At 42.6% G+C, this 24,113-nt stretch overlaps 1 protein-coding gene across 1 annotated transcript in view; it reads right to left on the bottom strand.

Moving 5' to 3' along the window:
• Positions 1-3,315: 3,315 nt before the first annotated feature.
• The window catches only part of HGD (homogentisate 1,2-dioxygenase), a gene marked incomplete at its 5' end in the record, with an annotated part of 37,676 nt that continues 16,878 nt past the window's right edge, over positions 3,316-24,113 (bottom strand). The window contains 10 exons of the mRNA XM_063075437.1: positions 3,316-3,465; positions 6,065-6,246; positions 10,532-10,658; positions 12,881-12,985; positions 17,090-17,214; positions 19,060-19,159; positions 19,748-19,827; positions 20,650-20,684; positions 21,837-21,928; positions 23,652-23,711. Coding sequence (XP_062931507.1) covers positions 3,316-3,465; positions 6,065-6,246; positions 10,532-10,658; positions 12,881-12,985; positions 17,090-17,214; positions 19,060-19,159; positions 19,748-19,827; positions 20,650-20,684; positions 21,837-21,928; positions 23,652-23,711 — 1,056 coding nt within the window. The remainder of the gene's footprint in view (positions 3,466-6,064; positions 6,247-10,531; positions 10,659-12,880; positions 12,986-17,089; positions 17,215-19,059; positions 19,160-19,747; positions 19,828-20,649; positions 20,685-21,836; positions 21,929-23,651; positions 23,712-24,113) is intronic.

Here is a 24,113-nt window from a genome sequence, read left to right as displayed (position 1 = left end):
CCTTTCCGGATGTGTTCCCTGGGCTTTGGACTTCCCAGCCTCCAAAACTGAAAGAAATCAATTTAATTCCTTTATACATTATCCAGTTTCAGGTATTCTGCCGTAAGCAACAGAAATGGATCAATACAGCAGCAGACACTTATTAAGCTCCAACATGTGTTCTAGGCTAAACTAAGGACTTTACCTTTGATATATTTACCTCCCAAGTACCTCAAAACAACCCTTTAGGTAGGTTCTAATGTCCCCATTATGAAGATGAGATTTAGAGGGTTAAATAATTTGCCCAAGTCCACAGAGCGAATAAGACTGAGGTAGGACTTAACTCTGGGCAAGCCTGCCTCCAGAGGGCATACCCTTCACCTTTCTTTGAAAGAGATAAGGACTGATGCAGTGAGGAGTTTGGTACTGAGACAGGACACCTGCTCCAGCCTGGAGGATTTAAAAGATGGCACCTTAGTGAGCAACGACTTCCACTTACACTTTTAAGTTTTCGAGTACATTCACAGACTTATGGAATGTTAGAGCTGAAAAGATCCTTAAAGATCTACTGGTCTCACAGACTAATTCCATAGGAAAGGTTTGGACAGAAGTGACTTATCCAACTCTCAATAAAGCCCTACTAATTTGAGAATTAGGATTAGAAGTTTTGATTAGGAACCACTGCTCGGATTGCCCATGTCACCTACTCATGATTAGAAGTGAGACTGTCAGGTGCTAAAGACAATTGCCAGCTAACTTTCTTACCTCATACAAAAAAAGCCACTTTAATAGAAGAAGATTTGGGAAGAAGTCAAGCAGATGTTTGAGGTATTTTCTTTGAAAACTAAGTATTGGTGATTTGCCTCTTGTTGGGGCTGTGAGAATGATGGTCTTAGATTCAAGCCCAATGCCTCCTATATTCTTCTTCCGAAGTGCCACAGGAAAGTATCCACGGTGGGCACTAGCTGTTGTCCACCAGTCCCCCCTCCCCCTTTCTTTCCTTCCAGTAGAACCCTCACTTGTTCAAGAAGCTGATGGAGAGTCCTTCATCTCAGGGTGGGTGGACGTGATCCCAGCCTCAGGGAATGAATCAGGGATTGCCAGGGATTGGTGGAAAGGTGAACCTGTGACCCAGTTCTGTCCATGAGACCTAAGGAGAAGTCTGTGGGGAGGGACCCCTTTCCTGAATAAAAGGATGCCATTTCCCCAGGAGAAATGTCCGTTTACCCGTTTGCTTCCACCCACTTCCTTTGACCTACAACTTGAATGTGAGGCCTGGAAATGAAGATAAGACAATATGTCAAAAAGAGGGGAGCAGAAAATCAGAAAGAACTTGGATGTGGGACAACACTGTGTTATTTTCCCCTCCCGAACTGCCAACCTCAGACTTCTTCTTTTATGAGGTAATGAGCTTGGTTGTCAAGCTACTGTTAGATTTTCAGATACTTACAGTTGAATGCCCCCTTCGTTGACACATATCCTTTTACTAAGAGAAATGGTATCATAAAACATACCTGACTTTCAGGTTTTAGTTTTATTTTTAGAATCTAAACTAAAGGCAGTAAATGCTCATGAAAACCACATGCACACTCCTCTTCCAGTTGCTCTAACCCACAGTCTTTTTCTGGGGATGCTGCTCCTCCCATCCCACCCCGCCCCACTCTTCCCATGATTTGCTCATTCTTATCCTTTAGGTCTGGCTAAATGTCACTTCTTCATCAAAGACCTTCCTCTCTAAAGAAAGATCTCTTCCAGCCCATCCCATCTGTTCTTTCATCTCAATCCCTGTTTATTTTCTTCTCAGCATGTTTCACAGTTTGAAGTCATTGTGTTTATCTTGTCTGTCTCCCTCTCTAGAACGTAACCTCTGTAAAGGCAAGGACCATATCCATCTCCTTGGCCTCTATATCGCTAGTAGGGTTGCCACACTTAGCAAATAAAAATATAATATTTCCAGTTAAGTTTGAATTTTAGATAAACCATGCATGACTATTTAGTATAAGTATGTCCTAGTATTGCATAAGACATATTTATAATAAAAATTATTCATGATTTTTCTGAAATTCAAATTTGACTGGGCATCTTGTATTTTACCTGGCAATCCTAGTCCTTAGGTCCTAATACACAGCAGACTCTCACTGCATATTGTTGAATGAAACCCTGGTAGCAGCATATCAAACTTGTTACTCTGGCAACAAATAGGAGAAATGCGCTAAAACGACAGAACTGAAGTAGTGACAAACACCACTTCCCACCATATTTCTGTTCTCACCTGCCTGTCTTCTTACAGCAGGAGAACCTAATCAACTCACACCCAGAGTCATGGGCAGCTCAGTACTCTGGAGGAATGCTGACCCGAAGAAGGGAGTTGTTAGGTACATCTCCATACAGTACTGCCTCATTTCAGTTGTGGCCTTTTGCTCAGGCCTTGATCTTCTTTGGCTCTGATCTCCCCAGACTGTGAGCTCCCTAAGGGGAGAGTCTGCTTCTTCCTTTTCAACATCCATCCCCAGCATCTCACTCTGCAGCTGCTAGTTAAGTACTCTAGTGTACACATACTCCATGGTTACTGAACGGATTGACAAATGAGTGAATAATACGGTGACCAACTGTCCTGGTTTGACCAGGACTGAACGGTTTTCTGAGATGTGGGGTTTTCAGTGCAAAAATCAGGGCAGTTCTGGGCAAACTGGAACAGTTGGTCACCTTAAGTGAATGAATGATTCTTATTTCCTGGTGGCGGCATTCTTGTTCATATCATCATATTAGCAGCTATGTAACTACCAAGATTGGACAGTCTGTTAGCCTGGCTGCCCATCTATATTAGGCTGACAGCTAGATGTTTGGAGCTTTGTTGATCCCCTGAACATCCCCATGTGAGGATTGACTCCTAAAAGTGTGGCTGTGGCTTCAGCCTCAGATCATGGCCCTAATGCTTGGCCTCTCCTACCTTGTGGCCTGGTCTGTGGTCTCTGGAAGATACCTGGACTTGTGTTCCTAGAATTAATGCCCTCAGGTCAAGCACATAGGAAGGACCCCTGACTTTGTTCTAATCTCACAGGCTTACCTGGCCCACTAGTCCTGGCTGCTACAGGTCTCATCAAGACCTGATAATATACAATTGCCACTTCCACAGAACACCAGCAAGTATTTATTGAGTAATTAAGCTGAAAGCCATAGAACTTTCCAATGTGTTTCTACAAATGTTCTGAGTTACCTGATTATGAAGTGAGTTCTCATTTCAACCAACCCCCTCCCCCAATACTTCCAGAGGGCATGAGATTCTCAAGAAAACTGCACAAATTCATTCTCAATTACGATAGCAATGCTCCAGTCTCAATTAGGGCCCACGGGGTTCCTAGAGTTGGGGCTGAAGTGGCTCTTGAGAGGCTCCCAGCACTTGTGGTAGTTCTCATCCAAACAACAGGAGGCCTTGAGTCCCCACTTGGTGACAGCCAGACTTAGAGAAGATTCAAACATAAATGTCTGTAGGAAATAAGGACGGGGAAGAGAAAAAAGAGGTAGATAATAAAGCACATTTGATTATGTCAAGAGAAGAAATGGGTAGGCAAAATCTTTGAATAATAAACCATGTGTGCTAGCATGGTGAGGAAAGCAGGCTCAAGCCCTGGGTTCTGACTCTGCTCCTACCACTTATGAGCTGGTGACACTTTGTGCAAGACCCAAGTGTCATTCTGTAAAATGCAATTGGGCACTTAAACCTCACATTGTTCTTGCAGCATTATGGAGCTAAATTTGCGAGATCCAAGGGCAGGGTAGGAGGATCCTGGGAATATTCATCTTTTGAGTGGCATTGTCCTTGTCAGAGAGGGCACACTCCCTATCTTGCAGAGGAGGAAACTGAGGCTCAGAGCTGGGAAATGACTTGTCTAAGGTGACAAGTCATGGCAGAGTTGAGATTTGAGACTGCCTTTTTAGGACCCTGACCAAGAGATGGGCTGGGAAAAGGAAAAGGAGGAAAAGGGGAGTGGGGAGGTATGGTAGGACATGGAAGAAATGTCGGTTGCACTTTTAAAAGCTGTATTCCAGAAGGGTCTGAATGGTGGCTGTCCCACTGTGTTCAGGAAGATTTTTGTCTACTACATAAAGAATATAAAAATACTCTGAACGTCTTAGACATTCTTCCAGTTTCATCAATTGCTGATTTTCCTACCCACTGTAACTTTCAAAAAACAAAACCATAAAACCCAGATCAAACAATTTTTATATGTTCACATTTGGAGATTTAAAAAATATAGACAAGTAGAAGGAAAATAATAGAATTCTGTTGTGCCACAACCCAGAACACCCACATTAATGTTTGGGGTCTAATATGCATTAACTTCTTTTTGCCTAAAACAATGGAGATGAGTATCCCTGCCTGACTTCCTATGACCGTCTTGATGTGAGGACCAGATGAGATCATATGGAAAAGCTGTGCAAGTTATAAAGCACTATTCAGATATAAAGGTCATTATCAAGGCCATTATTATTGTTGTCTCCTTGTTGACTGCTTCTTAGGAGCCTCGCTGTCTAGGTGGAGCACCAAAACCCCCATCCCAGCAGAGCTATGAGGACAGTATCGTATCAAGTGAATCATTCCAAAGTAGACTAAGGATAAGGCATATAGATGCCTGAGTCTAAATTATATAATGGGAAATGGTAAGGGAGACCCAAAACTAAGTCTAGGTAAAATGTTGGACCCTCCCTTACTAGGTATTCTGGGCTCCTCAGAAATCCAGGGTCTCCCATCCTCCTAGGCTCCCTACACAGGAGAGCTCTTTCGCAGTAGTACAGGCCCTTGACATTACCCAAAGTCTTGCTCCTCATGAAAACAGCCCTGTCCTATGCCTCACTGTTACAGAACACTGCTCACTAGTAACATTGATGATCCAATGCCAATTTGGGGCACCAAAGGGTATTAAGTACTAACTCTGGGGTAGCCTGTGCACCTGTAGGAGCCTTCAGAGGAATAGCTTAACTGAGATTGTCAAACTGTGTCTCAAAGAGATGTAGGGGTTCTGCAGAAATTCCACAGAGGCCTTTGCAAAGGGAAATAGAGCCAAGGCCAAGCAAATGGGACTCTGTGTCCCTCCCCTCCAGAGCAGCTCCACCATCTCTGGCCCTGGGGGTTGGGACTGAAAGCAGGATGCATTGGACAGATGGACAGATAATGCTCACTGCTTAGGTAGTTTGCAAGCTGGGCATGGAGTCAGGTAGGTCTGTGCTATAGATTTCAAACCAGGTAACATTGAAGGCATTTGCTTAAAAACGTAAAGCAAATTTGCATATGATTTGGCATAAAATTACTCCTTGTGGTCCATAAACTCTACCTCCAAGAATGCAAAAATAAAATATAATCAAGTACTGCAGCCAACTGCAATTGTGTTCAGCCTCAATGTTTATAGCCTGACACAGGAGGAATACAAAATAGGTTTTAAATCCCATCAGTTTCATCCCATGCCAAAGCAGAGCAAAGAAAAATGAGAAAACAGCTGAGAACTGCTGCTCACAAGCCCTTGACCATAGTAAGGCAAAGACTTCCTGACTCTCCTTGGCTTGAGAAACAAGCTGAAGGTGACATTGTGCCTCCCCTGTATTGTGGGAAGACTAGACGATTACTTTGAAAAGCAGAAGACTCTCACACAGGGCATATACACAAGGCTGTGTATGGATATAGGAAGACCCTGCACATGGTATTAATAACATTCCCTTACATTTGAACAATGTTGGACAGTCGGTAAGGCTACCTCACAGCCATCTGCTGGGATGGATACCATGCCCATCTGTAGATCTTCAGATGTATATCTGAAGCACAGAGAAATTAAGTGACTTGTTCAAGATCACACAGGAACTAAGAACTAGGATTTGACCCTGGGTCTGACTCTAAGTCCAAAGCTCTTTCTACACCACTACATCAGGAGTCTAGTACATATACAGGGATGTGTGTATACTCATATGTAAACATACACATATAGACATATAACTCTCCTCTCCTGACTCCTCCTTTGTGACATTGGAGAAATAAGAAATAACCACTCCTTTCAACAAGAGGCTACCAGAGCCTTGCATTTATCTTGCTTACCATGGTGCCATCAGCAATCCTTTCAGGTGCCAGCTTGGCCTTGCTGGCCTTCTCAAAGCAGTTAGCATCAGGCCCATGAGGGGTCATCACACTGTGCAGGCTGCATCCCCCTGGCAGGAACCCACCTTCCTTTGCCTCATAGTGGCCTCTGATGAGTCCCATGAATTCACTCATGCAGTTCCCTGGGAAGGTTGAAGCAGTATTATTATTATTACTATTATTATTATTATTATTATTATTATTATTACTGGCAGCTGGTTGGTATGGAGATCTGAACTCTTGGCCTTGGAGTTATCAGCACCACATTCTCCCAAGTGAGCTAGCTTGCCAGCTCTAAGCAGTATTACATTATTATCCAAGGCAAGACCAGTAAAACATTACAACCCCTTAAACATTATTTCTACAGAATGCCAAGAAGATAGGAGAATCTGATAAATTTCATAGGATTAATAAAGAATATGGAAGAATAACCAGAAAACATTCATCAGTGTAAACTTCTTGGTAGGCAAAGCTCTACTACATGGCTATGTGGATTATCAGAGGTTTTCAATTCCACTATCTGAAAGAAATCAGGCTACATCTAAAGAAAATCAGGGCCCAGACAAGATAATAATAATTAAAATGCAAATCATAATAAAGAGTGGATATATTCTATCATCTAAGTTTACAAGCTCCATATCAAAGTTATCTCCTCTCCCAGATTGGAACGCCTCCCCACATAGCTCCACTCTAGTACGTGGCATCACCGTATTTCTAGTCCCCAATCTAGAAAGCTGAAGTGGGGCAGGGGATATGTTGATAGAAGGGGATGTAATGGAAAGAACCCTGCACTTGAAGTCCATTATCAAATGATAATCTGTGTGAAAGAATTTCAGCATATGTAAAACACAAACCACAGGTGCTATTTATTATAACATATCTTCCGTGTCTAATTCTATCGTCTTGCTGTAACTCACAGATATGTACAATCAATTATGTTTCAATTTAAAAAAGAAAAAAAATCTATCATCTTATTGTTCCATTCTTCAAAATACCTCTTAGATGAATTTTTTTCTTTCTATTTACATTGACACCCTATTCATAGAATCCTAAATCTTAATTAACTACTTCTCAATACAGAAGAATTTTCTATATCATTTTTGACAGATCAGCTCCTGGGCTCTGCCTGCATGCCTTCTATGAGTAGAAGCTCTCTATTCTACAAAGTAAGCTATCATATAATTAAAGAGCTCTGGATATTAGAAAGCTCTTCCCTATATTAAATGGAAATTCGCTTTCATATAAGTTAAATTCATTGGTCCTGGTTGTGCTTTCTGGAGTCATACACAATTTGACAAAAATCATCATGCTTCCACTCTTCCAGTCTTATGTTTCTATTGAAATAAAGGTCTTTACTAAAATAGCAACACATTTAGGGCAAGAATTAAAGAAATATAACATCTGAGTGAATTTAAGTGCCTTTCCATCTCCATTCATTCATCTGCCTATCTATCCATTTATCTGTCCATTGCCCACTCCACCCATCTATCCATCCACCCATCAACATATACAACTGGACACTGTGCTAAGCACTGTGATACAGAGAAGAAGAAACAGCCTGTTTAAAGCTGCTCATAGTCTGTCCTGGGAGAGTTCTGAGAGTGCACATCATGGACAGAGTAGAGAGATATAGCAGTGGCAACCCTTGCAAAGCCAAACATTTGATATGCTAAATGCCGTGCTCTCCCCTGACCCTCGGCCTTGAATGTGAAGTATAACCAATTCTCCAAATACTTCTGTAATCAACTAAGCAGCCACACTCACCCTGCCCAGAAAACAAAAAGCTGCTGCAGGCCCTACAAAGAGAGCCAGAGAGTGACACCCCTGCAGAAGAGGTGAGACCCCATCAAAGCTCTATTAGTTTCCCCATGAAGTGGAAATAGAGGAAAAGAACAAATGTAAGCATGAAGTGTTCGTATTTTTAAAACAGCTCCACTCAGATTTGAATTTGCTGTCATGCTTCTAGCTCTAGTATGTGTCCTCAGGGTCACCTTCATGGTTTAATTTTAAGAAGAGAGCAAGACAGGATTCAGCTTCAATCCGAATATAAATGTAGGTAGCAGTGAGTTTGGTGATGACATTTCTACATCATTTTCTATATTGCAAAGGACAGTGGGAGGGGACACTTTGCCTTTAGAGTAAAGCCGAATCTAGTTGACTAATGTGCATTAAGATGACTAGAGGCAATATTTCTACAGAAATAATTCTCTCCTTTTCCTACAGAGCCACAGCGAAGAAGCAAAGATTTTGAGTATTGCTAAAGTAATATTTTAAATATCTCTGGTAAAACTAATTTCTAACTTGGGGTTCTATGGTTTTTTTCCAACTAACTCAGGGCAATGATAACCTTTAAAAGATCTATCCTGGAACCACATTTACTTCAAGAGTTATTTAAATTATAGGAGGCATCTCACAAAGCCATTTGTTTCAGTCTGAACTACAAATCAAAACTGAGTGGATCAAGAGCCTATAACACAGTAGCAAACTTGTCCAAATCAGACCACTCTACGAACCCTCTAGTTAGGTGGGGAGGTGAGCGCTAGGCCAGGATTTCTCACGTGTATCTGTAGACCTCCTGCATCAGATCCTTGACTTGCTCATTCAAAATGCAGATTCTGAGGTTTCACTTCAAAATCAACTAATTAAACTCTCTGGGGGTGGGCCCTGAGAATAAGCTTTAAAGAAAAGGCATTCTAAGTAATTTTTATATTTCCTAGTATTATCAAAGTGTGGCCCCTAAAACAGTAGCATCGGCATCACTTGGGGAGTTATTAAAATGCAAATTCTTGGTCCTTATCCTGGATCTACTGATACAGAAATTCTGAGAGTGGGGCCCGGTAATCTATGTTTTAACAAGCCCTCGAGACGACTCTGACATATGCTGAAATGTGAGAACCACTTCTCCAGGCACACAATAGCCTCACTACAAGAACTTCAGGGACACAGAGTAATCTCAATATAAAAGCAATAGTGAAGCAGTGAATCATCAAGGACTAGCACGTGATGTACAGGCAATAAGTCAGAGCAATTCCCTCTCCTTCACAACAGGTCCTCTAGGGCACTAACTTCCGGGAGGGGAACAGTTAGGGCCTTTAAAGGGCTTGGCACTCTTTAGAAAGAAGATAGTTGTTACGATGCTATTTACAAAGCAGCTGATGTCTTTGTAGTGGTAACGAACTGTTTTCTTTTCTCCACCACAATGGTGTCACCTAAAAAGGGGGAGAATGCTGGCATGTGACCCTGAAGTGGTCTTCTTCCATCAGAGGGCTTTAGATCCCCACCATCGACAAATGTCTAAATTGCTCATTCAGTGCACTGCTGTATATTATTGAGCCCTGACACCTGGGAGCTGGTACATGTAGAGAGGAACCTCATATAAGTAGAAGGTTCTGAAGTTAACTAAGGAAAGGAGTTTCTTTTCGAGAATGTTCCAGGTGGAATGCATCTTAGAGTATTTCCAGAACTCTATGTCTAAAAAATGCAATCTCCAGGAAGCAATTGTACATTGACCTTTAGGTATGATTTTCAGCTAGCTATTGCACAATTAAAAATGTTGACTTCATTAAGTACAGCCACGAAGTATCTTAATTATTCTTGGTGATGCATTCACTTATTAAATAAATATTTATTAGAAGCATATTATGTACCAGGCACTATGCTAGCTACATGAGTTTGTGGTCATGAGTATTTGCTCTGGCATCAGACAGCCTGCAATTAAATCCTGACTCTACCTCTTAACTTGCTGTGAGACCTTGAGAGAGTTACTTAATCCCTCTTGTGTCAGTTTCATCTTCTGAAAAGAAGGAAGCAATGATACTACATGTCTTACAACTGTTGTAAGGATTAAATGAGTTAATCCTTTTAAAGAACATATAACAGGGCCATAGAAACTGGCCAATAATTAACTGTTAGTAATAATAACATTAATAAAAATAGTAGATTTGTTAGGTTACAAATGCTCTGCAGAAACTCCTTCCAGAATAGAGTCCATCCCTTAGCATACACCACAGTCTGCTTTGCCCTGTCAAGATAATCCAAGAAGGCATTTTTTTACTGGCTCTTGAACCAGACGTAGATGATGAGCTTTCCCAAAACAACAAACTAACTAACAACATACCTACCATTTCCCATACTCAAAAAAAAAAAAAAAAAAAAAAATCTGTAATGTAAAGAAACTTGTTGCCTCACATTTTAGCAACTTTCCAAGGCCAGAGAAAATGGAATCTAGGCTCAGAGTCCATGTATCCTTGCCATCCCTACAGAAGTTGTGGTATTTAAGAAGATGAATGTCTGGGTACTAGGCAGGACCCTGAACTCAAGCCAGGGCAGGGTGTCCAGAAGCAACACAGGCGTATTCCCCATGAGTAGTGCCCACTGCCTTGCTGTCTCTTTGGCTTCCAAATGTGGCTTGGTAAAAGAAAGACTTACTGTGGTAATAAGGAGGCCTGAAGGTCTTATCAGCAACCCCCCATCGAGGTGGGAAGATGACAAAGTCAGCGATGGCCACCCCAGGGCGGACAGACTTCGCAGTCAACACTGTGAAAATGGATGGATCCTGTGGAAGCACAAGGGGGTACCGAACACACAGGATGTAAGGGAGGTGACTGGACAGTGACTCATGTCACCCACACATGAAGGTGTTTTCAAGTGACAGCTGAATTTCTGATCCAACAACAAAAGTCTGGGCTTGTCGTCAAGGTGCAGTGATCACTCATCTGACTTTTCTCTCTTGCTGTGCTTGAGGCAAAATAAATTAACACCAGCTACGAGGATTCTGAGCTGCTTTTTCACCCTGCTGAGCCCACATTACATGCAACCCACCACCCTGTGGGTCTGAGAACAAATGGTGCCTGTCTCCCAACCTCAGGCCAGGGAGACTAGAGCTGGGATGTACAGTGGGGAGCTCCTGGGACGCTCAGAGTAAGGTGGAAATAGAAATAAAACAATACCCAATTTTTGGTGTGGATGTAGATGGTGTTTCTACTTGGGGGAATCACAGATGGTGTCTGCGGCAGGAGAGTCTGAGAACTGGTTCATTGCTTTCTTACCCATGTTTAATTCTCAGGTCTAAGTTATAGCATTTACATCACTAGTCTTGGTAGTAGTAGCATAGAGGGGACAGGTTGAGGGACAAGATTATGCTTTGTAAGGAACTTTAGAATCCTTCAGTGGAAAGACTGAGATTTGATTTAACTGAAATCAACAATCATGGTAATTTTCAGATGCCATGCCAGGGTCTGGGATTCAAAGATGATTGGGATCTATTCTCTTCCCCTTTAGCATTAATTGAAGACGGAGGAGACAACTATTTCTACCTGAAAGGGTCAGGGATGGCTTCAAAGAGGAGGTGACATTTGAGGTGGGTCGTAAAGAACGAACAGGAGGAAGAAAGAGAGAGAGAAAGAAAGAAAAAGAGACAGAGAAAGGGAGAAGAAAGGAAGGAAAGGAAGGAGGGAGGGAGGAAGGAAGGAAGGAAGGAAGCATTTTAATCACAAAAAACAGAAAAGACACTAAAGTACACAGAGATTTTGTTAAGAACTGAGAAGGCTAAAATGCAGGGTATGTTGACAGTGGGAAAGGGGCAAGAGGTGAGCCTGGAAGATGAGTCTGGGGACAGATGGCGAAGAGCATCAGATGCCACGCTTCAGAGCACAGACTTAATCCTAAATCATGGGGCACCTGCACAGGTTTTCTAAGGCAGTGGTGGAACGATTAGATCTGAATTTTGGAAAAGTAACTATAGCAGCAGTACAGAGAAGACTGAACCTGTGTAAATTCAAATAATAAAAAATACCCAGTGCTTAGTGCTGTGAGAGTTAAAATTCCTTCATCTGTCATGAGAAAAGGTCTGAAAAGGTAGTGTGGCTCAAATAAAGCTTCATCAGTGTATCTCTGGACCCTTTTTCATGCTGTTTTGGGTTTGGCACCTCACTTTTCTTTTCCCCTTTGGTTTTATTAAGAGTTGCTGCTGTTCAGAAAGGTGGTTTTGTCCCCCCAGAGACAGGCTGAACTGGCTCAGAGAAATCCTTCTGTCTCTGGTTCTCTGGCTTCCGCGCTAATTATCCCTCCAGCTCGTGGGTTAAGTTAATCTATTATGAACGAGGCTGCAAAATGAACTTTTCCCCAGGATCTCAGAACTAGCACTTTATCAAGAATGTGGGGCCTTGGGGACCTATACTGTAGACCAGGTACCTATTTGTGGCCCCCTAATCGAGTGAAAAATATGACTGAGTTCACACTGTAGAATTTCTATGCACTAAAATTCAAGCACTAAACATTATTAGTAACTTTAGAAAATGTTTGTCTGCTCCACCACTGCCAAAAGCAGCCGAGTGGAGGCACTGGGGCAGGCAGCCAGAGCAAGTAGAGTAGACTCGAGGTTTGTGAGAAGAACAGAGATCTCTCCAAAGCCATAAATGTTCTCTTCTCCTCACTCCATCACTAACATTAGCAGTTTTTTGTTTTGTTTTGTTTTTCGGAGCAGGGGGAGGTGGAGGTAAATTTCCCACAAAAAAACTAAGTTTTTACCCATCTATGAGAGTTATTGTGAATACTCTGTAGAAAACTAAGCCGTGCTCATAGGTGAATGGAATGTCAAGATTCTGGCCCGACTCCCTCGCTAGCTGTTATTTACTCCTCCAAAGGACAAATGACTGTATGTAGGGCTTCCAAGAGTGACACTAGAAATGTTAAGTCTGTGAAAGTCACAGATCCACTGTGGACCCCTCCCACCCAAGGCTTGCCTCATCCATAGGGCCCAAGATGGTCCCAACTTACGGCGTGGTCAAAAGCCACTGAGTTGATGACCATGAAGTTCTCCAGGTTGTACTTGTAGGGCGTATAGTTCCCGTGCCAGGCCACGACATTGAACGGGGAGAAATCCTAATCACAAAAAGCAGGAAAGGATGATCTTAGCATCTAAAGCTTTTGTAGCTGTGATCCCACAAAATGTACCGGGCATGACTCTTTTTTTCTTTTAAATTTGATTTTGTTCTCAATTGATTATACCATCCTTTGGGAGCAGTATAAACCTGCATCATCATGTGGCGGCTTCACACACGTTCTACCAGCCCCTCACTTAGCCACTATTTTTCCGGTTCATAGGCTGCAGCTGCCTTCTGCTCACATGTGCAGCAGAAGCACAGCACATTCTCCAAGTAGTGCCTTTTTAACAATTTTTAACATAACTGGGAAAGTGCGGATGCCAGCAATTCTCAAACAATCTGGCCTACCTTCTGTTTCCTGTGCAGAGGGCACTTGCTGTGATGGTTCTCCAGGTAATTGCTGCCTAGGGGAGCTTACAATAAACATAGTGCCTGGGTTGGTGAGTACAGGAGAGGGGGCAAGTCCACTGAGAGTTTCAACCCCAAGGACTTGAGATTTCAGAACAATCCTCAGGTGATGCTTCTTGATCCTGTCCTGGAGTAGGAGAGGAGCAGTGTTCTGCTATAGGAAGGTGGTCCCCACTGCAGCTATGGGTCTATTTGGGAAATAGAATCCAATCAGAATCCTCTAAAGACTTTAATGAAGGGACTACTCACAGAGGTGTGGTTAGGGTTAAGTGGAATGACTAAAAATGTTGAGGTATCTGGGCCTAGCAGTAGTGAAAAGACATAGCATTCCTAGGCATGTGGAACAAGGGAAAGCAATATTGTTATAGGACTTTAGCAAGAGCTAGAACCATGAAGAAGAGAGCAGACCAGTGGTATGCTGGTAAATATTTAACAACTAGAACTCTGGAAAAAAATAAAAAGCTCTGACTTACAGTGTTGGCTGGTTTCTGGAGTGTAAATACTCCCACCATGATCATTTGTGAGCTATAAACAAGATGGCATGGAACACAGAGTTGGGGAGAGGTGTGCGTATCAGTTCCTGCAAGTTGGTATGAACTGGCTCCAGAGCTCCACTGGAGCTACCCAACAGAAGATGAGGTCCTGGGGGGATGCAGCTACTGCCAGAAACACAGTCCCAAACATCGAGGAAGCAGGGAAAGAAATACCCCAACTTGTCTTTCCTCCTGCCCTCCAGTTTCTTGTGGGTTGATCCCAACCAGAAGCCACCTGTCTAGGGGGCCTGGGTGATACAGTCCATACAGGTCAGCCTCCCAGGGCACCGATCATGATCAAGGGAAAGTGGATCAGCTGGGGCTCACACAGAGAATAACCAGCACAGGGTCCCCTTGGAAACCTTTCTAGAGGAGCTGCTGGCTGCTTCTAGAATGGTGGCTCTCTATCAACTGTACGTAAAAAATAATCTTGGGAACATGCTTAAAATGAATGTGGATTTCCATACCTCATCCCCAGAGGCTATCATTTTTCCCAGACTAGAGTAATATCAAAGGATTTGCATTTTGAACAAGCTTCCCTAAGACTTTCTGATGGTTAAGTCCCTGAACCACATTTTGAGAAACTCCCACCCAGAGAATATAAGGATGATTATGTCTGTCTCAGAGGTTAATTTTGAGTGCCAAACTGGTTGGCCTCTGTTAGGTGGTGTGACCTGTAGATGTTGTCCAAGGAAAATAATATGCCTTGGCAAATATAAGCAATAAGTCAAACAGACAAAATAAAGCAAATAAATAATGATAAAAACACAAATCAACTAATTTACAACTATTAAAAAGCAATGACAGCCAAGCTGGGGCTGCTAGAGCTCAGGGAGAGAAGAGGAGAGACCTAAGGAGTGCATGAAGGTGGAAGAAGCCACGATGAGATAAAGAAGAACCTCTCGGACCATTTTGAGCACTGGCCACGTCCAGGCTGGATCTGTTGAGTGCACGGATGAAGTTGCTTGGAGACGGCAGGGGAGAAGAGGGCCTTGGTGGCCCCCAGGCCAGCAAGACCACTAATAGGGCTTCCATGGACCCACATAGAAGCAACGAGCCACAACAACTGAAAAAAAAGGAGCCACTCAGAGGCCAGTGAGTCATCGCAAGGGACCAGCGCAGGGCCCATCCCATGGGAAGTGTTTGGAACAGAGGTGGTAGGGGAGATGGGCCCACGGGAAGAACACTGGGGCACAGCAAGGATAGCTGATCTGCCCCCCAAACAGCATAGGACCACTCAGTGAAGACTGGTCGGGAATATAGAACTGCAGGGGGTACAGTTTGATGAAAAGACTCAGGCCCAGACCAGTGTTTCTACAGAACCCAGGTGCATTGGATTTCATGAAACCCAGAAGTCTTATAAAGTCAACCATTTAAACTTGAGCTGCACAAAAAGCCTTCCCTGGGGAATCAATAGCAAAGCAGCAGTTTAGCTCAACCACAGGGCTCAAGTACTGGTTCCCACAGGAAGTTCCCCCACTTTAGAAGGAAGCAAAGGACAACAAATTTAGTTCCAGTGCAGAGTTTAAGTGGTGGGAACAGCAAATAATCCAACACAGAACTGAAAGAAAAAACAGAGTACTCACAACCAGAGACAAAGTTTGATATTAACTAGCAAAGGTCTCATTTCACCAAAGAACACTAGTAACACCTAGAAGGACCAGAAGTCCCCTGGGCTACCAAGCCAGAAAGGGGGGACAACCAGACACACTGCCAGTGCCACAGGGCCTGTCCAGGATCTAGAGGTATGGAGTCGGGGACCGGACCCTCTGTCCACAACCAGGCACATTGCCAGTGCCATGGGGCCCACTTGGGGTCCAGAGGCATGGAACCAGGGACTGGACCCTCCCCGTACAACCAGGCACATTGCCAGTGCCACGGGGCCCCCCCAGGGTCCTGAGGCTTGGATCTGGAGACTGGACCCCTTCCCACAACTAGGCACACTGCCATTGCCACCACCAACGAGGTAAGGAGCATGCCAAAATCATCACCTCCACGTGGGTGGCCCACAACAGCCACCACAATAACCATGGCTGCTGCAAAAGCAGCTAGACACCACAACCACCATGCAGATGGTCCACCAGCCACTGGAGTGCACTGACACAAGGAGAGTCACCAGCAGAAACCAAAGAAGAGGATGTCTCTCTCCACAAAGCTCATTCAAGAGTGACAGAAGAAGCATCTGTTCTACGATAATATCAGGGGACCTGAACACACCTCTCAGCATTGGACAGATCATCTAGGCAACAAATCAATAGCGTAACCATTACTCTTTCAGAGGGAGAGAAGAAATCTAGGGTAATTAGAGGGGGAAGGGGGAGGGAGAGCGGGGATGGGGAGAGATTGGACAAGGGTCATAAAGAGTAAGTATGAATTGTAACAATATACATACTAGTATTATTGATTTGATCAACATATGTCAACACTGAACCCCAAAAATATGTATAATCAATTATGATTCAATAAAAATTTTTTTAAAAAAAGGTAAACAGAAGAGATCTTTGAGTCCTTTTTATTACATAAGTATTTGATTCTAATAGATTATACATATTCAGTATATTAAATAACAATATATAGTAAGATAATATATTATAGATTACATATTATGTCATTATTATTACTTTTATTATTATGTGTACCTTTGCTTATGTCCTGAATTTACCAGGCTGGTGGTATAAACAGAGCCAAGCTAATTAACTGAATTCTACTTGTTTTGTATTAATCATTGCTTGTATCTGAAATATGGCAGTCATTGGAGAACATAAATCTTGGCTGATCTGCATGTTAACTCATTTTTTTTTTTTTTTTTACAGAACATATTACACTGCCTATATATTATGTTTTCTGCACAATTTACAGAGACCTAAATATTGCCACAATTTTCATTGCATGGTAACTGAAAAGAGCACAATCTTTGGAATCAAAGAGATATGGGCTTGAATGCTGGGTCTGCCACTTAATATAATATTGGTAAGTTATTTATCACTATCTGGCCTGTTTCCATGACTATAAATAAGGCAATTAGTACCTAACTTGTGGTATCTTAGTGGTGTGGTAAAGATAAAAGGGTATATGTAAAGTGCCTAACACTGGCCTTGTCAATTAGTAGGTGCTCAATAACTGTTCGTTCTCTCCCCTGCCTACCAACTCTCTTACTTTACCTGTCTGGCAGCAAACAGCTTGCCCTGGTATTTATTAATCACAGTGTAACCACCTGGAACTTGGCGATCTTCATACCAGGCAACGGGTATCAAGAAATCACGAGGATTGGCCAAGCCATTGGCTCCTGGAACACAGTAACCCGAAAGTCTTGTAGATACTTCAGGAATCACATAGGAAAGATGTCCGTGGTTGCACAAAGAGAAAGGCTTTCTTTTATGTCAAGAGCCACTCCGCAAATTGCTTCCATTATTCAAAGACTCACTGGATTCCCAGTCTGGTATTTTTTTAGGAGGACCCAAGGAATTTTGTCAGAAAAAAAATCACAGAAATCATCATTATCATCAGCAACATCACCTACTAAAGTTGTGGCATGACTGTGGTTAATTACAAAACATTTTACATGCGTTTATCTCTTCACTATGGGTGAGGGGAAGGGAGGAGAGAAAGAGACTAGAAAAGAGGAAAAGAGAAGATCTGACAGAAGATACCAGACCTTTTTCTCTCCAAGGAAACCATAATGACTACAAAACTCATCTATAGTCCTTGATCTCAGATAGGAAGGGCTAACTACTGTTGCCCCAGGCATGCTTCTGCTCCTTAGACAGAACTCAGAACTCAGAGTAAAATCCATAGTTTTATTTGAAAACTGCTCTCTAGCCTGAAAAAGTCTGTCTGCCGCTCAGGGATAAAGTGTTCAGAACTTGCCTGCTTACCTTTGCTTAGGAGCGAGTGTTCCCTCCAGAAAAAGAAAATAGATCAAAAGACCAAAGATGGAAAGCATAAGTGCAAAAACATAATTTAACTCTGAGAGGAGAGACCTGGGGAGTGTTTTTATCATTTCCAGCTCCTAGGGTTAAAAAAAAATAAGCCCCAGCTGGTTAGTAAATTATATATATTTTCCAAAGGGTACATGTTCCATGGAACCTGGAGGCTATGCCGACTCGCAGAGCAGCAGGAAGCCAGAGCAAAGTGGGAAGAGTGGGCGGTGAGCGGATGACAGACGGCCACCATGGCTCCAGCTGCCTCTCTGCTGCCTCCCACCTTCCTTGGAATATTTGGATCCCCCAGGGGAGTGACCAGAAGGCACATGCTAGCCTGTCCCTGTTTTGCTCTAAAAAGCTGTTGACAAAGAAGGGAAGAACTGGGAGTTATGGCCAAAGATGAAACCAAGGGCAAATTTTCCCCGTCACTCCTCTCGCTCCAGGAGTTGTTTTGAGAACGGCCCCCCCTGACGCCTTCCCTTCTCTCCTGCGTCTCCTGCCTCCAGCTTGCCAGAATGGGGCGTGGGGGGACCTTGGTTCACTTTGAAAGTTTCAATCTGCCTCACAGGGCTGTGGTTTCTAGCTCCTTCATAGCACTGAGTGATGTATCTTTTTTGACTGTTAAGTGTGTGGATCTTGTGGATGGTGCTCGGTAAGAACGTGGGATGTCAGTCTGTTCCCCCTTTCCATGGGAATAGGGCCACAGCCATTTTTATGGCTTTCCCCAGTTTACTGTCTACACATACCCCATTGACTTAAGAAAACGATCTCCATCCTATTCCCAAAACTCATTGCCACTTGTATGCTTTTGCAAAACTCTTCCCTTCACTCTTTACCTCTCAAATTTCCATCAAGAATTAGTCAAGTTTCATCCCTTCTGTGAAGCTGTTTCTGGTGACTGTGGCCCACAGTAATCCAAACTTCTACATCCTTTACAGCGTACATCATATAACCAGAAATATATTACATACTGTCTTTATATCTATTGGTCTATGTACAGTCTAGACAGACTTATAATGGGTTGGTTTGGGTTGTTTTCTGTTCACATGTATTTTATGAGAAGATACTTGGTCTGGAGAAGAAGTTGTCTAAGAGAGGAAAGTTGAAGGTTGAGTGAGATAGCGAGGGTAGAAGGATGTTTAACTTTCATGCAATTATTTGTGTCTTGTTTCTCAAGCATGGCTTAGGGGCTTGTAGTGAAGATTTACCAATGGGTCCCAGGTCAGGTAACTCGAAGTGGACACCGTAGACCTCCAGGATGTAGCCCCTGGTTTCCTCGAAGACATCTATGCTGAACCGCATTCCTCTCTGGAATGAGAAACAGACACTAGTGCACCCTTCAAATCATACCTGTAGCCATAAAGAAACTTCCCAGAGCCACAGCCAGTTCCACATGCAAAGTAAAGCTATTGTTTGTTGAACTAAGTTTGAGAGGTGACCAGATCAAAGATGAGTTAGAAAGAAAAACTTAATCCTAATCACATCTGTGACCCAAGCCAAGTCTAGTCTAATCCCTCATTAGATCCAGAGAGAACAGATTTAGCCAAATTATTATATGTGCTGCCGAAGCGAGCACCAGATTTAGCCAAATTAAAAATAAAAATACCTCCACTGCCCCCACCTCCATCAATGGGAACAGAGCCTTATCCAGAGCATATGAATATTTAGTAAAGCAAAGTGACAAGGGCTCTTTGCTTTGTGATTGTGTGCTGAATTAAAAAAAAGCAGGCACCCAACCCTGCTTACCCTTCTGCACATGGAGCCTTCTGTGTAATTCAACTCCCTCCCCTTGCCCAGACGTGACAGAAAAATTCTAGAGTTAGAAATAGCAGCAGCTGAAACATCTGATTGCTCCTAAATTAGTGAGAGGTGGGGAGAAGACGACACATCACCAACCTGAATGACGCAGATCTCATTGGGCTGCACAAGCATCTTGCCAAACTCGGTGTAAATGAGAAGCTTCCCTTGCTGGGGAACTGACAGAAAAAGACAGGGCAGTGGTGAGTGGCCCTTTTCATGTGAGAACCATTTCCATGAAGAGTATAGGCTTAAGGGCTGCATTTGCTTCTTCATTCACAATGAAAAGAGCTTTATTGAGTCACTTCTGGGAAAATGTATATTCTGACAGCTAAGGTTGGTTATTTTACTACCTAGAGAAATGTGAATAAAAAATGACTTCCTTTGTTTTGGTTGCCAGGTAAGGAGCTCATATGTGCACTATTTTGTGAATTGATCAAAAAGGGTGGCAGAAATAGGATGGAAAATTACCCATTTCTGATAATTCCAGTGGGAAGTTGGCATTTGTATGTCTAATATATACACCAAAATGTTGACTTCAAAATATCGATACCAAAGCCATCAAATAAAATGGGCAGACCACACCAGTCTCTGATAGATATTACATTTCAGATGATCTCATGAAAATTTGTATTTAAATTGCAGTTATTAGTAATAGATGGGTTTTTCTTAGGTGAATTTGAAAGCAAGTGGAGTTATCTTAAGTTAATCATATGTTGGTGTTCCTCTTCATTTCTTTTCAGCTGCCCAGATCTCCCACATCAGAAAGGCCCAGAAGAGATGGACAGAGTCAGAGAGACCAGCAAATAAAGTAGGGGCTTTGAGGTACACTAGGAATCATTTCCAGACCACTAGTGGCCTCTAGACCTCAGTCTATGGATTGCACTAACTGAAATAACACAAATTGTAGGATGAAGAAAAATAATGTGTATAAAATTAAAAAACAGTTTATGCCTAGGGAGCAATTAACAGTGAAGGGGTTTGAAACATTTGGAACTCACCAATCAAGAAGTCCCCATCTGAATTGTAAAAGCATCTGAAACATATAAAGTAATTCCTGTGATTTTCAGTTTTAACACTATCTGGACAAATTAATTAATTCCACAAATTATTGTTTAGTGCCTGCTATGTACCAGGCTGAGTGTTGGGTATAAAATGGTGAGCAAAATGACCCAGGCTTTGCTCTTGTAGAGTTTAGAGTCTAATAGGAAGTCAGACAGCAATCAAATAATTACAGAACCATATTATTGCAAACTGTAATAACGCTATGAAAGTCAAGTTTAGGGGAATGAAAGAATAGGGACCTGGATCTAGTTTGAGGAGTTAGCAAAAGCTTTTCTGAAGAAGAGACACATTTAACCTGAGATATGAACCCTTATCTAGGCAAGGGTTTGGGGAGGGGAGAGAACATTTCAGGGGAAGGAACAGCATGTGCAAATGCTCTGAGGCAAGAGGGCACGTGGCAGGTTGAAAGAAATGAATGAAAGCCAATGTAGTTCAAGTGGAGAGAGGGGAGATGGGTTATTAGGAGGTTGTTGTAGGGCTGTGATGTTGGCCCTGATTCATGGCTCAGAGAAATTAAATGGCTCGCACAAGTGCACTCAGCCAGGAAAAGTAGAGTGGGCTTTGGACACGAATGGTCTGGTTCGAGAGGTAGTGTGTAAAACCACTATCATATACTGCTTCTCAAAGAAAAGGCAAGAATTCCATTTAGGTATTTTTTAATTGAAAAAGTGAGTATATAAGTTGCTCTACTTAGAAACTTTAAGCTTACACAATGCTATTAGCTGAAGCCAAAGTCTGTTAGCTTGACCTGCCATCAACAGGTGGCCCTGATGGCGGCTCATGCAGTATGACTTTGGACTCAAGAACTGCCCTGTGGAACCTAAGAAATTAAACTCAAAATGCCTCTTGAACTACTCCTGCATTCCAGGGCCCCATCCTCCCTTTTTGGTTTGCATTGTTATGTGACATTCTTGTTCATGGTTTGGGAGTCAGTCAAGATAGAAATGCTAATTTATTATCATTATCAATAAATATGTATCAACATTACTCTGAGGGAAAAATAATAACAAAAACAACAATGTACCTGCACGTGTGACTTTACAAGAGGGAGACTTGGCCTTCACCCTCTGGCCAACAGCCCTTGGGGAATGGGGATGTCCTGCCCTAGCACTGAGCCACTTACCTGTTCCCCATGGAGGTATTGCAGAGAAAAATGTGGACAGCAAGCCCATTGTTGGACTTGATGTCTCCAGCTCCACACAAGGTGTGCAGGCCCTGGGAGAGACCCGTGGGAGAGGGAAAGGTAAATGTGAATAGTGCCCAAGAGGCAGCCCTCCCAGTGATCCCTGAGGGTTGTGAGGCAAGGTTCTACCAGGGTCTTCCCTTGAGACCAATGGGATATTTGGGATCCAGGCTGCCTCTGGGGAGCCTGGAATTTACTGACTTATGTTTGATAGGTTGTGGCTCACTCTAGTTGCCTGCCATGGGCTAAATCTGGATCGTCTTAATGGCTACTTCAGATGAACGTACAGAGCATCAATTCATTACTTGTCTCTTATCAGTTTGATGCTTAGGATCAAACCGAAGGAAAGATTCTGTTGGAGGTAATATCAGGCATCTGGGAGGCTTAAAAGGAAGGTTGCAGTATGAGGGGCTAGATAATGTCCCTCTCGTACACCCTAGCAGGTGGGCAGCTCTTTGCTTATGAGTAGGGTTGGCCTAGTCTCTCCAGAAAATGGCAGAGGAACACATTTTGATTGAATGTAGTTCTCTCTGATATGTGACCAGATAATTCACAGCACAAAAAACCTCAACACATGGGCCTTCCCAAAACAGCCCTCAGCCCCAAACCTGCAGATGGAGAGCCCAAAAAGAGAGAACTCTGCTCCTCCAGATCCTTAACTCACGCAGGAATGAGGGCATTTCTTTTTGTATTTTAACTTAATTTGCAAGTTTGGGGACTATTTAAGTGAATCTGCACCAGGTCTGGCGCACTTAATAAGGATAAGGACTTCAAGATGATTCAAACAATTTGGCTTATGGCTGGGCACCTAGACTGTCCCTAAGTAAGCCATGAACTGAGGCTGGTCTGTAGAACCCTCAGCTGGTCTCTTTGAGCCGCATCTCCTTGTATGTATGATCTCTCCCCATCTCTTCCCCTATATACTCCTTGCTCTGGCAGAGGTATTCCAGTACTCCCAGGAAAGTAGCCACCAAGCAGAGCTTCCAAACAGCATCATACTAACTAGAGTTGCCACCCTGAGTTGATTCTAGCCCAGGCGTCCATTTCAGAAGGTCCAGAAACTTGAATGGGAAAAATTGTATATTTATTTTTACTAACCTCTGAATGAAATTTAATTAAAATGAATGTAAGCAACAAACCACAGCAGTATTAGAAGTGCCTGTAGCTTTGTCAATGATAGAAATCATGGACATGTTTAGATCACATTATAGTTGTTACAGATATTTCAAAATATCATTTATGCTCATACCATAGTTATTAGATTCTTCCATAGATCTCACAACTTACGTTAACAAGGAAGCATATGTATGACTATAAACCAAACCAAGTTTGTTTTAAAAAATATTTTTATCACTGTATTTCAATATAGTTGCCTTCTTTGTAATTTTATGTAATTTATTTTTTACAACTTAAAAACATAGGTATCACCAGACTATTAAAGGGGTCCATGGAGCAAAAAGGTTAAGATTCCCTGTTCTAGCCAAAAGCAGAGGAGCTTGAGGGAGAAAAATGTTCAATTTCCATTGGCTTTTCTGAGATGTCAATAGCTTGTGAGTGCCCTTTGCTGTCAGGGGCCACGTGACATCCTCACGTAGGTAAGACACCCTTGACCATCCCCAAAGCACACGCGGGTGGTTCTGTCTCTGCTGCCTCCCTATAAGGCTACTTCTGCTTGGTGTTCAGCCTGCAGATAGTTGGATCACTCACTGCATAAGAGAGAGGAGCAGTGGGAAGGTGTGGCTAGAACTGACTTACGCTCACAAAGTCCACTTTCTTCTGAGATGCTTTTGGAATCTCAAATGGTTTCCATCGAAGCTGGAAAAAAAAAAATACACATACTGGAAAATTATTTCACAAGAGGAAGCCATAGCCCTTCTAAATAAATTACCTCAATTACACAAAAGGAAAAGGACAGCTGCTCCCTCTGTGAAGCTCTGACTGCTTGTGATTTTGTTATTTTAAAATTAATGATTATCCATCATTTCCTTAAAGGGGCTCTGATGGCGTGTGTGCATGTTGTGAGTGCATATGTGTGTGTGTGTGTTTAAACCTATGTGAATATAAACCGCCTTTGTTCTTTAGCACTTTAAATTATAAAAATAAAAAAAAATCATTGCTTCCTCTTTCAGAGCTATTTGTTTCTTTTAACATTTTGCTCAGGCACATCAGTGAGTTTTGACTGATGCCACTTTTCATGCTATTTATAATCAGCTCCCT

Source organism: Cynocephalus volans, chromosome 1 (assembly GCF_027409185.1).
Source record: "Cynocephalus volans isolate mCynVol1 chromosome 1, mCynVol1.pri, whole genome shotgun sequence".
NCBI classification, from domain to species: Eukaryota; Metazoa; Chordata; class Mammalia; order Dermoptera; family Cynocephalidae; genus Cynocephalus; species Cynocephalus volans.
Note: the sequence above shows the minus strand (reverse complement) of the source record. Positions and strands in the feature narration are given on the sequence as shown.